Here is a 16,620-nt window from a genome sequence, read left to right on the forward strand (position 1 = left end):
ATCACTTCACCTATCCATAAATCTGTGTCAAACTAAATCTTTAGAACTTATGTTTACTTTTCTTATACCCCATCACATTATTAATCATAAGGTGTACGATGACCTTTATTTATTTAAATAAATTATTTATTACACCCCATCACATTGTTAATCATAAGGTGTACGATGGCCTTTATTTATTTAAATTATTTATTTAAATAAATAATTTATTTATTTATTAAATAAATAAATAATTTATTTATTAAATAAATAAATTATTTATTTAAATTATTTGTTTATTTATTCATTCATTCATTCATTCATTCATTCATTCATTCATCCATCCATCCATCCATTCATTCATTCATTTTAGGGGTACTATTTGGAGATGACGGCAAAGCACTTCTCGACCTGCACAAGTCCATGAGGCGGCGGACAACGGTCAAGCCAGCCTTGGCGAAGGGAAAGAAGAAGGACGGTAAGGACGACGGCTTGCTCAGCATGGGCAACGCCGTGGCCGCTGCTGCCTCGCTGGACGTGAAGAACAGCAAATACAAGACCATGTTCAAGTCGTACGACAAGTCCAACGCGCCGTCAATGATGATGGCGGCCATGGATCTCTTCCTCAAGGATTTGAACAGAGACGCCATGGCAGACAAGCTGAACAAATTCTTCGAGAGGTTTTCCAAAAATATTGACCAGGTAAAGAAGTGTTAAAGGGACAGAGCCTAGTTTTTAAACACTAAGGCATATGGTTAACTATTAGAGCCGTTTATGATCATTGAAATCAAATGTATATTCTATTGTTTAGCTTATCCATTTTCGTACAACCACAGTTTTTCTGGTCATCCTGGTGTTTCTAATACCACACAATATATATTTTTTAAAACGCACGTACGTCTGAGAAGTAACAGTTATGGGGTCGAGGTTTAGTCTATTTTAACGGTATTTAAATATTTCAACTTCACAGACTACACTCTGTTGTAACGTTATCCAAATGTGTTACAGGTTTGTAACTTAACCAAACTTAGTGTCCATTTTTACGGGTTGAAGCTAGGGTCTGCGCCTTTAAGAACGTAGGCTATTTAATAATTGACACGCTTTTATTACATTAAAGCGTACAGACAGAGATATCTCAACTAACAGCAAGGGTGGAGCACGGCCCTGTCAAGTAGCTATTTAATAACTGACACGCTTTTATTACATTAAAGCGTACAGACATAAATATCTCAACTAACAGCAAGGGTGGAGCACGGCCCTGTCAAGTAACTATTTAATAATTGACACGCTTTTATTACATTAAAGCGTACAGACAGAAATATCTCAACTAACAGCAAGGGTGGAGCACGGCCCTGTCAAGTAGCTATTTAATAACTGACACGCTTTTATTACATTAAAGCGTACAGAGATATCTCAACTAACAGCAAGGGTGGAGCACGGCCCTTTCAAGTAGCTATTTAATAACTGACACGCTTTTATTACATTAAAGCGTACAGAGATATCTCAACTAACAGCAAGGGTGGAGCACGGCCCTTTCAAGTAGCTATTTAATAACTGACACGCTTTTATTACATTAAAGCGTACAGAGATATCTCAACTAACAGCAAGGGTGGAGCACGGCCCTGTCAAGTAGTCCCATACCAAAATGAAAACAGTGCGGTTTCAACATTCACCTCATCATCATCCATCTTTGTAATGTCCAAAAACCAAAAAATTTCTTTGTGTCTGTGCTAAATGTTTGTGGCGTATTTAAAAAGAAAGAAAGAAAAGAACGAACAGGTTATGAAATATGTATAATAGAAAAAAATAGACAAAGAATAGAACGAATGACAGACGGAAAGAACATATATTTGCTTATGAAAAACGGTTACTTTAAAATATTCCATATTGTTTGTTTATCAGTTGTCAGTTGAGAGAGAGAGAGAGAGAGAGAGAGAGAGAGAGAGAGAGAGAGAGAGAGAGAGAGAGAGAGAGAGAGAGAGAGACAGACAGACAGACAGACAGACAGAGAGAGAGAGAGAGAGAGAGAGACAGACAGAGAGACAGAGAGAGACAGAGACAGAGGGGAGAGGGAGGGGGGAGGAGAGAGAAGGAGAGACAGAGAGAGAGAGTCTATCTCACCTCAGGGGGACGACATTCTTACTCCTGTTTATCCAAATCGTACCCAGGACAATGGATGGATTTACAATCATATCTTCCTGTAATGTAATGGCTTCTGTGTCTCTTTAAAATATTAATATATATGTATATTATAACTTTTATTCATTTTGTACACATGAGAAAATAAACAAACCTATAACAAGACTGTGATTCTGTCTGTATTTGCTACCTCACAGGTTGGCAAACTAATCCTAGAGTTCCTCAAAGCTGACCGAAAACTGATGAAAACCAAAAACGTGTTAGTAATTCCATCTGTCTGTTTGTCTCTGTATAACTCAGCTCTGCACTTGCTACCTTACAGGTGAGCAAAATAATCCCAGAGTTCCTCAAAGCTGACCGAAAATTGATGCAGGCGATCAACCAAGACCTGCGCGATGACGAAAGCATGCTGAAGGACCTCTACCCTGCGCTGATCACCCGAATAGATTCTCTCCAGGGTCGTTTGGATATCGTGTTCGCCAAGCAGCTCATGAGATTCGAATTCAACTACTCCGAGTTCAAGTACGACACGAAGAACCCAGTGGGAGTGGGCAGTTTTGCGTCGGTGTTTGTGTCCGATATCCAGACGCAAGGAGAAAGTATTCCAGTCGCTCTGAAGATCTGCCGGGAACCTCTGCGCGAGTCGAACGTCAACGATGTTCTGCTGGAGGACAGAATGCTTAGGTATTGTGTCTTCTGTTAAATTGTATGGTGTATCTGGACTAACCCTGCGTCTTCTGTTAAATTGTGTGGTGTATCTGGACTAACCCTGCGTCTTCTGTTAAATTCTGTTGTGTATCTGGACTAACCCTGCGTCTTCTGTTAAATTGTGTGGGGTATCTGGACTAACCCTGCGTTTTCTGTTAAATTATGTTGTGTATCTGGACTAACCCTGCGTCTTCTGTCAAATTCTGTTGTGTACCTGGACTAACCCTGCGTCTTCTGTCAAATTCTGTTGTGTACCTGGACTAACCCTGCGTCTTCTGTCAAATTGTGTTGTGTACCTAGACTAACCCTGCGTCTTCTGTTAAATTCTGTTGTGTATCTGGACTAACCCTGCGTCTTCTGTTAAATTCTGTTGTGTATTTGGACTAACCCTGCGTCTTCTGTTAAATTATGTTGTGTATCTGGACTAACCCTGCGTCTTCTGTCAAATTGTGTTGTGTACCTGGACTAACCCTGCGTCTTCTGTTAAATTTTGTTGTGTATCTGGACTAACCCTGCGTCTTCTGTTAAATTCTGTTGTGTATTTGGACTAACCCTGCGTCTTCTGTTAAATTCTGTTGTGTATCTGGACTAACCCTGCGTCTTCTGTTAAATTCTGTTGTGTATCTGGACTAACCCTGAGTTTTGTTAAATTCTGTTTTATATCTGGACTAACCTTGAAAGTATATGTTGAGGGCTGACAATGCGAATGGCTCTCTAATATATTGTTTTGGGGAATATAAGTTTTAACGTTTAAAAAAAAAAAAAGCATCCTTTGACCAAATTGTTTTTAAACATTAAAACATATAGATTTGCATCATTCCTGTTACATGTATACCCTCCGGCAGAACACAATAACAACTAAAACATGAAACTACCCCATCCTCCACCATGTAATAAAAACAAAAGCAAAAGAAAAAGAAAAAAATCCCAATGAATTAACTCTCCAAAATAAACACCACCTCCTAAATAAATCCAACTACATTTCAAAAAAGGAAGAACAAAGTTTGACTTTTTTCATTTAGAGTGATTTTATATTGGGAATAACGCACATTAAGGGTGGAGTAGGGGTAACCACGTGGTTTATGGTTATGTGTCGTTCTAATGGGGTGACAGGGAACTATAAAAGGTGGTAGGGGGTTACGTAAGTGTTTGACATAATAGTTAAATATATGTATATAAAAATGTATATAGTAACTTAGTTTGCAGCGGTATCAAATGAAGAACATTTCCAGACTTTGGTACTTTCTGATTGATTGAATTCCTGCTGAACACACTGCGGTCTCTATTAACTAGTCAACTGATTTCATAAACCACTTAGTACACTCGGGTAATCTCGCGATGACTGACGTTATGATTTCAATCATTTGTTTCAACTATAAATACCTGTATTTTTTGTCCCTGTTGTATCCAGACTTTTCTTCCTGTCAGGTTCATATTAGATTACTCACTAATGCAGTCGTAAAAGCACATTTAATTTATTTCAACTTATTTTCCAATTAAGGGTCAAGTACGCTGTCCTGGGCACACACACCTCAGCTATCTGGGCTGTCTGTCCAGGACAGTGAGTTAGTGGTTAGTTTTTAGTGAGATAGAAGTCGATGTAGCGGTTTTACACCTACCCATTCAGTAGTTAAAACTCGCTCTGGTTAGGAGACGGTATCAGGCTGCGAACCCAGTACCTACCAGCCTGGCTTAACTACGACACCACCGAGGTCGGTTGTAAAACCACAAGCAAGACCCGTGCTTATAGTACTTTAGAGTTCAGATTCAAATATTTAATGCATGCAATCTGTATGGCGTAGCCATGACATTAGAGTCTCAGACTGTATTAAAGTTTTGAGTCTAGACTACTATTTGACAAGCACGGGACCAGACTACATTGAGTAAATTTTAATGATTATTTAGCCGACCACGAGGGACGTTTAAATAATTTGACATTTTTAAAGTCGGACAGGGCTTTCTATCTTTGTTTCCAGAGACTTGCGACATAAGAATTTCATCCGATACTACGGGGCATCACACCACACAGTTGGATCGGACATGCGATGGATCATGGTTTTGGAATTCTGTCCTTCGACTCTAAAACAGAGATTTGTTGGCGAAGACGTGAAGAGTCCGGCAAAGCAAGGACAGTTTGTCTCGCTGCAGCTTGACTCGATGAAGAAAGTGGCCTCGTTTGCCGAACAGGTGTGCTGTGGTCTGCAGTACCTACACAACAAAGGCCTCGTTCATCGAGACATGAAGTTAGAAAATATTTTGGTGAGAATTGGTTTTCAGTTGGGATTGTTGGAGTGTTGTTGTTTTTTTTTGTTTTTTTGGGTTTTTTTTTTTTTTGGGGGGGGTTATGAAGGTGAGTGAATTTTTAGAATGAAAAACATTTGCTGTTGATTTTAATATTCGAAGGATAATGCCAATACCTTAAGACTAATCAGTTATTCCTGACCCGTGGACACGGTGTGTGTGTGTGTGTGTGTGTGTGTGTGTGTGTGTGTGTGTGTGTGTGTGTGTGTGTGTGTGTGTGTGTGTGTGTGTGTGTGTGTGTGTTACAAGCCAGATTTGTATCTTTATTTATATCGAGTAGGACAAAAACGATTTCCCCGCCCCCGCTTCGGTTCTCTATATATACATCGTTCGGACTGGGACTCTTCTGTATATATTATAGGACGGGGCGTAGCCCAGTGGCAAAGCGCACGCATGATGTGCGGTCGGTCTAGGATCGATCCCCGTCGGTGGGCCATTGGACTATTTCTCGTTCCAGCCAATGCACCACGAATGGTATATCAAAGGCCGTGGTATGTGCTATCCTGTCTGTGGAATGGTGCATATAAAAGATCCCTTGCTACTAATGAAAAAATATAGCGGGTTTCCTCTATGACTGTCAAAAATGACCATATGTTTGACATCCAATAGCCGATAATTAATAAATCAATGTGTTCTGGTGGTGTCGTTAAACAAAAACAAACTTTAACTGTATATATTATATGTAAACTTTACTTTAACCAATTTTAATCACACTGTTCCCTTCCCTTTCTCTCCTTTGCTTTAAGTGTCATTTCTTCCCGATCTTTCAACTTCTTTCGCTGTCCACCTCCACATCCCAGTCCTTGTCTCGCCTTCTGCGACATGTGCTTGTCTCCTGTGGCTATCCGTTCCACACACCTGCCATTTTTCATCAGCTTAAGCTGTGTGCTTAGTCTATTATTTAATAGTAATACTAAATATTGTTTTATTGATTATCTTCAGCTTACAAATAAATATAGTTTTATTGATTATCTTCAGCTTACAAGTAAATATTGTTTTGTTGGTTATCTTCAGCTTACAAGTAAATATTGTTTTGTTGGTTATCTACAGCTTACAAGTAAATATTGGTTTGCTCGATATCTTCAGCACACACACACAAAATTGTTTTGTTTTTTATCTACAGTTTACATGTAAATATTGTTTTCTTGTTTATTTTCAGCTTACAGGCGATGACGTCGTCAAACTCACTGACGTAGGTCTAGCGAAGAGGGCGATAGATATCGCGGGGACCCTGGCGGGAACCCCCGTGTACATGGCGCCGGAGATCCTGCTTCAGAAAGGAAGGTACGACTTCAAGGCCGACATCTACAGCATGGCCGTCATCCTGTGGGAGATGTGGTACGGGATGGACGCCGCCGACCACATCCAGGGGCAGCTGTTCGGGACATTCGAGAGCGCCATCAGCACTGGCTTGAGACCCTCTCTGACCATGAACGACAAGCCGCCAGCCGATTGGGTGAATTTTATCAAGGTGTCGTGGAGCCTCGACCCCAATGATCGACCCGACGTTGACCAGATGTTGACCTTCTTCCGCACGTTCCTCAAACAGACGTCGAAGTAACAACCATTGTAACCGAAACAACTGTTTTACGCATTAGGCCTAAGATATGTTGCTATTAAAGTCGCAGAACCTTGTTTGAGCATTTTACAAACCTGTAACACATTTGGATAAAGTTAAAATAGACTGAAACAAAAGCTGTGCCGTTGAAACGGTAAAATAATATTTAAAAATAGACTCCAGATCGTCTCTATAACCGTTATTTCTCAGAGGAACGTGCACTTAAAACTATGAAATATTTATTTTGTGGTGTTAAAAAAAACAGGATAACCAGAAACACTTCGGATGTACGGCAATATAAGCTAAACAATAAAATCTAAAAACGGATCTAATAGTGAAAAAGTACATAGTAGTGTTTACAAACTAGGGTCTCCCACTTTAAAAAAACTGTAACAGAATCGTGTTCACGAGAACCAACGCGCGCTACCAATTTGTCTGATACTACCGTTCCATACTGATGTGTGGCTTTGATATGTTTTCTTGGTACTGGTTATCAACGTCCGTGGTATGTGCTGTCCTGTCTGTGGGATGGTACATATAAAATGCCCCTTGCTACTAGTGGAACAAATGTAGCGGGTTTCCTCTCTAAGACTATATATCAAAAATACCAAATGTTTGACATCCAATAGCCGATGATTAATAAATTACTGTGCTCTAGTGATGTAGTTAAACAATACAAACGTAACCTTTTCATAGTCGTCGGAAGCGGGGTGACTACTGACGATAATGCATCCCCCCAGTACGCCCCCACCCCACCCCCGCACTCCGTTCCCGTTAAAAAGGCAAATGAATACATTGCTGGCTTCTACATTATTAATTCTTTGGGCTACTTGAAATCACTCGAGTTAACGTTTATTTTTGTTTAACGACACCATTAGAGTACATCGATTTGTTAACCATCGGCTACAGGAAGAAAGGACATGGTTTATTTAACGACACACTCAACACATTTTATTTACGATTATATGGCGTCGGGCACAGATATTGAGGGAGGAAACCCGCTGTCGCCACTTCATGGGCTACTCTTTTCGATTAGCTGCAAGGGATGTTTTATATGCACCATCCCACAGACAGGATAACACATACCACGGCCTTTGATATACCAGTCGTGGTGCACTGGCTGGAGCGAGAAATAGTCCAATGAGCCCACCGACGGGAATCGATCTTAGACCGATCGCGCATCACTTTAGACGAGCACTGTACCTACTGAGTTAGATCTCGCCACTAAAATCACACCTGAGACCGATTATATAAGAGATTTATAATTATTATTTGTTATTTAAAACAAAAATATATATATATCGTGTGCTTTAAATTTGTTTTATATGCATGGCCGCTATGTCATGTACAGCAGCGTGTTCGTTGTTGGAGATAGGGAACGGACATTTTGAGTTTTGTTTTGTTTGGTGTGACATTCATATATAGTTTGCAGGTGTTATACAATTGTTTTATGTGGGTGGAGAGAAATCCTTGTGATAGTTGTTTTGTTCATCAACGTCAACAACAATGTGAACAACAATTTCAAAAATAACGTGAACACAAAATGTGTAGTGAAAAACATTTTCTTTCAAAAACTGTGAAGGGTAAATAAGCTTAATAAGGCCAAACAAAATAAATTGTTTGTCTCTGGTTGGCGCACGCGTCGATTTTGACCTTCGCGCAACAACATGTTTGTTTGTTTGTTTGTTTGTTTTTACGTTTCCTGAATCATTTTTTTTAAAAGTCGAAGTCATAAAAATTTCCTTGGCTATATGGAAAATGTAAAGGAAAATATTTAGGGTACCAAGGCAAAGGAGTGGGCACCATGACCATTGAAGATGGATCAAGGCAGGTGAGGAACATGTAAAAAAAAAGAGATAAATATACGCACTTTTTCTGTGCAATCCATGATTAAAATAATAATAATAATAATAATTTTTAGAAAGCCGCATCGCCGCTGAACAGAGACCGACTTTTATTTGGCCTTTAGAAGTTAATACAGGTACATGTTCTGTAAAATACAGGCATTCCGGAAAGAGGGTTTGAACCACTAGTATTATGTACATATTAACTTAAAATATTGCATATTTATTATTTATTCTTTTATTTAATAGAATTGATTATTTTGCTCTTTTTCTATTATTGACAGTGTTGTTGTTTGTTTTGTGTTCCGTGAGAGAGAGAGAGAGAGAGAGAGAGAGAGAGAGAGAGAGAGAGAGAGAGAGAGAGAGAGAGAGAGAGAGAGAGAATTAACTTGCAATTTGTTTCTGATTTACATTTAGTACGAGTGGTTATAGTATCTATATCTATTGTATATGTGTAGATTGAAACGCTGCTTGTAGCAGTTTTGAACACGCCTATCATTATGGGATTTGATTTGGTGGTATATATACCATATATAAATACATTCTTGCACTGTTGGATATGTTTAGAAAGTAATGGGTGGGGCTGACAACAGTCTCTGTATGCTCACTCTTTGATTACCGGGTGTAATGCGGTCAAAACGCCTTATACGAATTAGGTTTTATTTCTCTTTTGTTGTTCAAAATCTTTTACTTTCAAGTCAGCTGTAATTTCACCTAAGACATATAATGGAATATCTGAGTAATATCTAAATATGAATATTAAAAAGTAAATAAATATTATTCATATACGGATGCAGCTCGATGAACGAGGGACCGTGTTGTAATAAAAAGAAACCTCGACATATTTTAATAACAAACGACCCATTCTGAAATAAAACCACGTGCCCATTCTGTGAGAACTTTGGGCCCATTTTGTAATACAAAACTAGGTGCCAATTTTGTAATAAAAATATAGGTGCCAATTTTGTAATAAAAATATAGGTGCCAATTTTTTAATAAAAACAAAAAAAACATTCTGTAATAAATGTTTAAAACGTTAGAATATTTTAGAGGTGTTAAATACAAGTATTTACTACTTTAAATAATTTTAAACACTTTTCCCATTCCATCCAGTGCTCCACGACTGGTATACAAAAACTATGTAGGCTATGTACTCTTGTCAGTGGGAAAGACGTTGTGTGTATTATAACGAGTAGCCTATGTGGATATAACCATTTTCTTTAGTAGTCTTTATTTCATAATTATCGTGGTAGCTGATTAATAATGCTGAGGCAAACGGCAATTATATAATTGTAAAAATCTTTATACCAGTATCTGTTGAAAGGGACTGTTGACTAAGGGTTTCCCCCGAGAAAATTGGGGGTGGGGGGGGAGGGGGGGGATGTAACCCAGTGGTAAAACGCTTGCCTGATGCACGGTCTGTCTACGATCGAACCCCTTCGGTGGAGCCATTGGCCTATTTCTCGTTCCAACCAGTGCTTTACAGCCGGTATAACAAAGGTATGTACTGTTCTGAGCTGCATATAAAAGAAACTTAAAAGTTCGTTTTGTTTAACGACACCACTAGAGCACATCGGCTATTGGATATCAAACATTGGCATTTTTGACACGTAGTCATCAAAGGAAACCCGCTACATTTTTCCTAATGCAGCAAGGGATCTTTTATATGCACTTTCCCACATACAGGAAAGCACATACCACGGCCTTTGACCAGTTGTGGTGCACTGGTTGGAACGAGAAAAAACCTAGTTAGTTGAATGGATCCACCGAGGTGGTTCCACCCTGCGACGCAAGCACCTCACGCGAGCACTCAATCGACTGAGGTAAATCCCGTGTATGTGTGTGTGTGCAACGTAATGTATTATATCTGGAACACGATGTAAAATTCTGATCGACAATCGAAATTATTTCCGATGTTTATTCCATATAAAAACGTATTTGCTGTTAATATTCTATTTAATATTTTGTATTGAAACCATAGGAGTTTAGTTTCATGAGCTGTTTTAAATTATTTTACAATATTGCTCAACCCCTGAAATTAACAAATGTTCACGGCAAAAAACATGACATTGAAAAAAACTAAAAACCTGAATATAGCTCAAGGCAAAAAAGTGCAGTGGAGAATTAAAAATTCCACGGTATTGCCGATTGCCGTGGGCAATTGCAGTGGTTGAATGCTAGACCACTTAGTTTCAGATCCAAATTGAATTTCCCATTTGATTTCAAAACATAATAAATGTATTGAATTATACCAATTTTTTATTATTATTATTATGTTTTTTTAAATCCGAAATGCTTGGATACACCACTGTAGGCCGATACAAAATTTGGCTTTATCTAAAAAAATTTTTACTAGGATGAATCCGTCAGACCGAGCAGAAAAACGTTCACTAGACTGGTTTATGTGCTCCGTGTTAAAACAAATGGCTACACGGGGGTTGGTGTCAAACGACTGAAAATGTTTAGAAACTACGCTCCATTTGTCTCGCTAACACCAGACTATTTGTGAAAGAATGTTTCGGTGACTACACACGTTGAAAGAAAACGTTTATCGGAGAGCGCAATAAAAGGGGAACATCCTATTTTCCTTGTATCTAAATGACCTAGAAAAATATTTAATAAATTTTGGATGTAAAGGAGTTACCCCCATTGATGAAAACCAACAAAACCCGCTCGACATCGGCATTCACTTACTTTGCTTACTTTATGCAGATGATACTGCTATACTAGCTACCAATGCCGCTGATTTACAAGACACACTAAACGTATTCGATCAGTACTGTAATAAATGGAAACTAAAGATAAATATTCAAAAATTAAAGTATTAATTTTCAATGGAAATGCCAGAGATTATAAATATACTTTCAAACTTGGAAAATATGTTCTCGAAAATGTGAAGGAATTTAAATACCTTGGGGTCACTTTTAGCAAATTAAATAATTTTAAAACGACCAAGGCTCAATTAAAACATCAAGCAACTAAAGCTATGTATTTTGTATTGGCGAAATCTAAAGACAATAATCTATCGATTGAGTGTAAACTTAAAATGTTTGAATCAATGGTTCTCCCAATCTTGTTATACGGTTGCGAAGTTTGAGGATATGGAAAAAACGATATATGCGATTCTGTTCAAGTAAATTTCTTCCGACACATCTTGCCAACAAAAAAATCCACCCCATTATTTATGTTATACGGAGAATTGGGGAAAGTTCCCGTGAAATTAAATATTCAAAGAAGAATGGTTTGTTACTGGGCACGCATTATTTCAGGGAAACAATCAAAATTATCATTTCTTCTATACAGATTTATGTTGACAGATCATGTTAGAAATAGAACAAATTATAATTGGCTCACTAGTATTAAACATATTTTGGAGCATTTAGGAATGAGCGATGTATGGATATAACATACCTTTTTATCGTTAACTTGGCTCTCACAACACATTAAAATTAGGCAAAATGATCAATATTTACAAATATGGAATAATAGCATATCAATGTCATCAAGAGGCAAAACCTATCAACTTTTTAAAGAAGAACTCATTTTTGAAAAGTATTTAAATATAATTCCCAAAAGGTTGTGGAGATTAATTATAAAATTTAGAACGTCAAATCACTATTTACCTGTCGAAACTGGAAGGTGGAATAACATATTATTTGAAGACAGATTGTGTACTTTATGTGATGAAAGTGACTTTGGTGATGAATTCCATTATTTATTTGTATGTATATTTTTTCATAATTCCCGAGTAAGATTTTTACATCCTTATTATTATACTAGACCAAGTACCTACAAATTCAAAGAACTAATGAGCAGTAAGAAAATAAGTGTATTAAAGAAGTTGGCGAAATTTATAAATGTAATTTGCCAGGTTTTTAAACGTCCTTGTAACTGAATAACTCATGTCACAATCAAAACTGTTTCCTAGCTATATTACAATTATTATTATTATTATTATTATTATTATTATTATTATTACTGTACCATGTACTACCATTACTATTACTACTACTGCTACTATTATTATACTACTACGACTACCATTACTGCTACCACCATTATTATTATTATTATTATTATTATTATTACTACTACTGTTACAGTTATTATCAATTAATATCATATACAAGTAAATGCATGTATTATGTATTATCATATGTTATTATTTCATCCTCCTGTAAACCATCTTGTCACGTTTATACTATTTATTATGTATGTTCCTCTAACGCCGTTGTGGAACGGCCTGAGTGTAATAAAGTTCTTCTGTTCAGTTCTGTGAAAGAATGTTTCGGTGACTACACACGTGGAATGATATAATACCAGACGATGGAGGTAATAAAAACAGGTCTATTGTACAACAGACTCTTTTTTTTCTCTCTTTGAGGAAGCAGCAATTGTTCGTTGAAAGAAAACGTTTATCGGTGAGCGCAATAAAAGGGGAACATCCTGGACAGAAATAGCTTAATCAGTAACATAGATTCAATACAAATACCATAGCGCACCTAAGTACCTTTCTATATATAGGTCGAGCTGACGTAGGTTAAAGAAAGCAATTAATATAAGTATATTAAAAAAATGTAGGAAAAACCCCTTACAGTTACTGTTTGATGTCGCTTTGACGACGTACATGTAGGTTAAAGAAAGTAATCAATATACGTATATTAAAGGTAGTACTAAACCAAATAACTTCCGGCTGGGTCAAAGTTCGAGGTGCACCCAACTTTTGATAGAGAAGTGAACACCACAAGTCCTGTGATTGGTTATAAATGCGAGTGTGTTGGTTGTAAAAAAATAATAGTTTCATCTGGGTAAAAAAAATGTGCAATTTTATTTCATCTAGTACCAATGTGTCAAGTAGCCTTGTGCTTGAAACATGTATGGGGTACCTGTAAAAAAACAGTACTCGAATTGTGTGCCAAACTAGGGTAGTCATAGACGCTACCCGTTATCTCAGAATCGAGCAGCTTCACCCCCATTTTTTTCTGATTCACTTTATGTGTAAGGGGTGGTAGTATTTATATCCGTGGCGTTTATGTCGGTTGATATGTTGCAGGTAGGAGTTTTAGCCACATATGTTACTATTGTCGTCTATGGGATTTGATTTGGTAGTATACACCCTACAAGCTCAGAATCAGTGTAAGAGAACAGCCACTAAATAACGCTCGCAGTCACAGTTACATTGACCTCTGAACAGCACTACTGCGCGATGACTGGGGATTTTTCCATAAGCAACATGCATCACGTGTACATAAAGTGCTACGTGTACTTCTAGTATTTACGCGGGAATCAATTTCACTCCCTGGACAACTTGATCTGTCTCCATTGCGTCATGATATTCATTGTATAATAAGAAATGAAGAGCCGGTTTAATGATCCGCGGTGCCTGTAGGTAGTACTAAACCAAATAACTTCCGGCTGGGTCAAAGTTCGAGGTGCACCCAACTTTTGATAGAGAAGTGAACACCACAAGTCCTGTGATTGGTTATAAATGTGAGTGTGTTGGTTGTAAAAAAAATTAGTTTCATCTGGGCTAAAAATGTATGCAATTTTATTTCATCTAGTACCACTGTGTCAAGTAGCCTTGTGCTTGGAACATGTATGGGGTACCTGTAAAAAAAAGTACTCAAATTTTGTGCGGAACTAGGGTAGTCATAGACGCTACCCGTTATCTCAGAAATGAGCAGCTTGACACCCACTTTTTTGTGATTCACTTTAAGGGTGAGGGGTGGTAGTATTTATATCTGCAGCGTTTATGTCGATTGATACGTTGCAGGTAGGAGTTTTAGCCACATATGTTACTATTGTCGTCTATGGGATTTGATTTGGTAGTATACACCCTATAGGGACATTCCTGAGTTTGCTGCAATTTTTAAGATGTTATCGACTAACAGAGACTTTTTAACGATTGTAATTACATATCGAATATATTTTTCTGCATAACATATTAGTGGCTGTATATTTAACGTGTTTCTGATCGTTCTAATATTTGTACTAGGTTAAATTTCATTTTATTTGTTAAAATAAAGACAAAATCCAGTTTGCGATTATTACAAATATTAAGACGACCAGAAACACACTGAATATATAGACACTGATATTCTAAGCAAGAAAATATATTTAATATGTAAGTTTAATCGTAGAAATATTTTGTTAGTCAGAAACATCTTACAATGTAGCAAAGTCAGGAATGTCCCTTTAAAAAACAAAATATAGGGAAAATCCCTTACAGTTACTGTTTGATGTCGCTTTCACTACGTAGGTTAAAGAAAGTAATCAATATACGTATATTAAAAAACAAAATGTAGGGAAAACCCCTTAAAGTCACCGTTTGATGTTAAATATACTGATGAAAACGAATATAGGAGCACCTATTAATAGCAAATTTTCATTGTAACCAAAACCCTCATCCACAGTATAACGAACTTAACTCTATTATTGGTGGGGGAGGGACTTAGCTCAGTGGTACAGCGCTCGCCTGATGTGCGATCGATCTAGGATCAATTCCCGTCGGTGTACCCATTTGGGCTATTTCTCGTTCCAGCCAGTGCTCCACAACTGGTTAAACAAAGGCCGTGGTATGTACTATTCTGTCTGTGGGATGGTGCATATAAAAGATCCCTTGCTGGTAATCGAAAAGAGTAGCCCATGAAGTGGCGACAGCGGGTTTACTCTCTATATATCCGACGTCATATAACCGTAAATAAAATGTGTTGAGTGCGTCGTTAAATAAAACATTTCTTTCCTTCCTAGTATTGGTAGTCAGTCTTATATTACTGATATTCAACCCCACATTACATCTATGTATTTTATGCAGCCATAACTAATATAGAAGATATTTAAAGTTGGTATCATCCACAGTATAACGAGGTTAACTCTCTTATTGGTAGTCAGTCTCATAGTAGTGATATTCAACCCCACATTACATCTATGTATTTTATGCAGCCATAACTAATATAGAAGATATTTAAAGTTGGTATCATCCACAGTATAACGAGGTTAACTCTCTTATTGGTAGTCAGTCTCATAGTAGTGATATTCAACCCCACATTACATCTATGTATTTTATGCAGCCATAACTAATATAGAAGATATTTAAAGTTGGTATCATCCACAGTATAACGAGGTTAACTCTCTTATTGGTAGTCAGTCTCATAGTAGTGATATACAACCCCACATTACATCTATGTATTTTATGCAGCCATAACTAATATAGAAGATATTTAAAGTTGGTATCATCCACAGTATAACGAGGTTAACTCTCTTATTGGTAGTCAGTCTCATAGTAGTGATATTCAACCCCACATTACATCTATGTATTTTATGCAGCCATAACTAATATAGAAGATATTTAAAGTTGGTATCATCCACAGTATAACGAGGTTAACTCTCTTATTGGTAGTCAGTCTCATAGTAGTGATATTCAACCCCACATTACATCTATGTATTTTATGCAGCCATAACTAATATAGAAGATATTTAAAGTTGGTATCATCCACAGTATAACGAGGTTAACTCTCTTATTGGTAGTCAGTCTCATAGTAGTGATATTCAACCCCACATTACATCTACGTATTTTATGCAGCCATAACTAATATAGAAGATATTTAAAGTTGGTATCATCCACAGTATAACGAGGTTAACTCTCTTATTGGTAGTCAGTCTTATATTACTGATATTCAACCCCACATTACATCTATGTATTTTATGCAGCCATAACTAATATAGAAGATATTTAAAGTTGGTATCATCCACAGTATAACGAGGTTAACTCTCTTATTGGTAGTCAGTCTCATAGTAGTGATATACAACCCCACATTACATCTACGTATTTTATGCAGCCATAACTAATATAGAAGATATTTAAAGTTGGTATCATCCACAGTATAACGAGGTTAACTCTCTTATTGGTAGTCAGTCTCATAGTAGTGATATACAACCCCACATTACATCTATGTATTTTATGCAGCCATAACTAATATAGAAGATATTTAAAGTTGGTATCATCCACAGTATAACGAGGTTAACTCTCTTATTGGTAGTCAGTCTCATAGTAGTGATATTCAACCCCACATTACATCTACGTATTTTATG

General features: G+C 37.2%; 1 protein-coding gene across 1 annotated transcript in view; it reads left to right on the forward strand.

The window, feature by feature from the left end:
* LOC121367932 overlaps window positions 1–7,721 on the forward strand; it is a 26,451-nt gene extending 18,730 nt beyond the window's left edge. Inside the window, exons 8-11 of the mRNA XM_041492390.1 lie at window positions 353–681; window positions 2,441–2,802; window positions 4,803–5,085; window positions 6,287–7,721. Of these exons, the coding sequence (XP_041348324.1) occupies window positions 353–681; window positions 2,441–2,802; window positions 4,803–5,085; window positions 6,287–6,688 (1,376 nt within the window). The 3' untranslated portion in view covers window positions 6,689–7,721. The remainder of the gene's footprint in view (window positions 1–352; window positions 682–2,440; window positions 2,803–4,802; window positions 5,086–6,286) is intronic.
* The last annotated feature ends 8,899 nt before the right edge of the window (window positions 7,722–16,620 follow it).

This window comes from Gigantopelta aegis, chromosome 3 (genome assembly GCF_016097555.1).
Source record: "Gigantopelta aegis isolate Gae_Host chromosome 3, Gae_host_genome, whole genome shotgun sequence".
Taxonomy (NCBI): domain Eukaryota; kingdom Metazoa; phylum Mollusca; class Gastropoda; order Neomphalida; family Peltospiridae; genus Gigantopelta; species Gigantopelta aegis.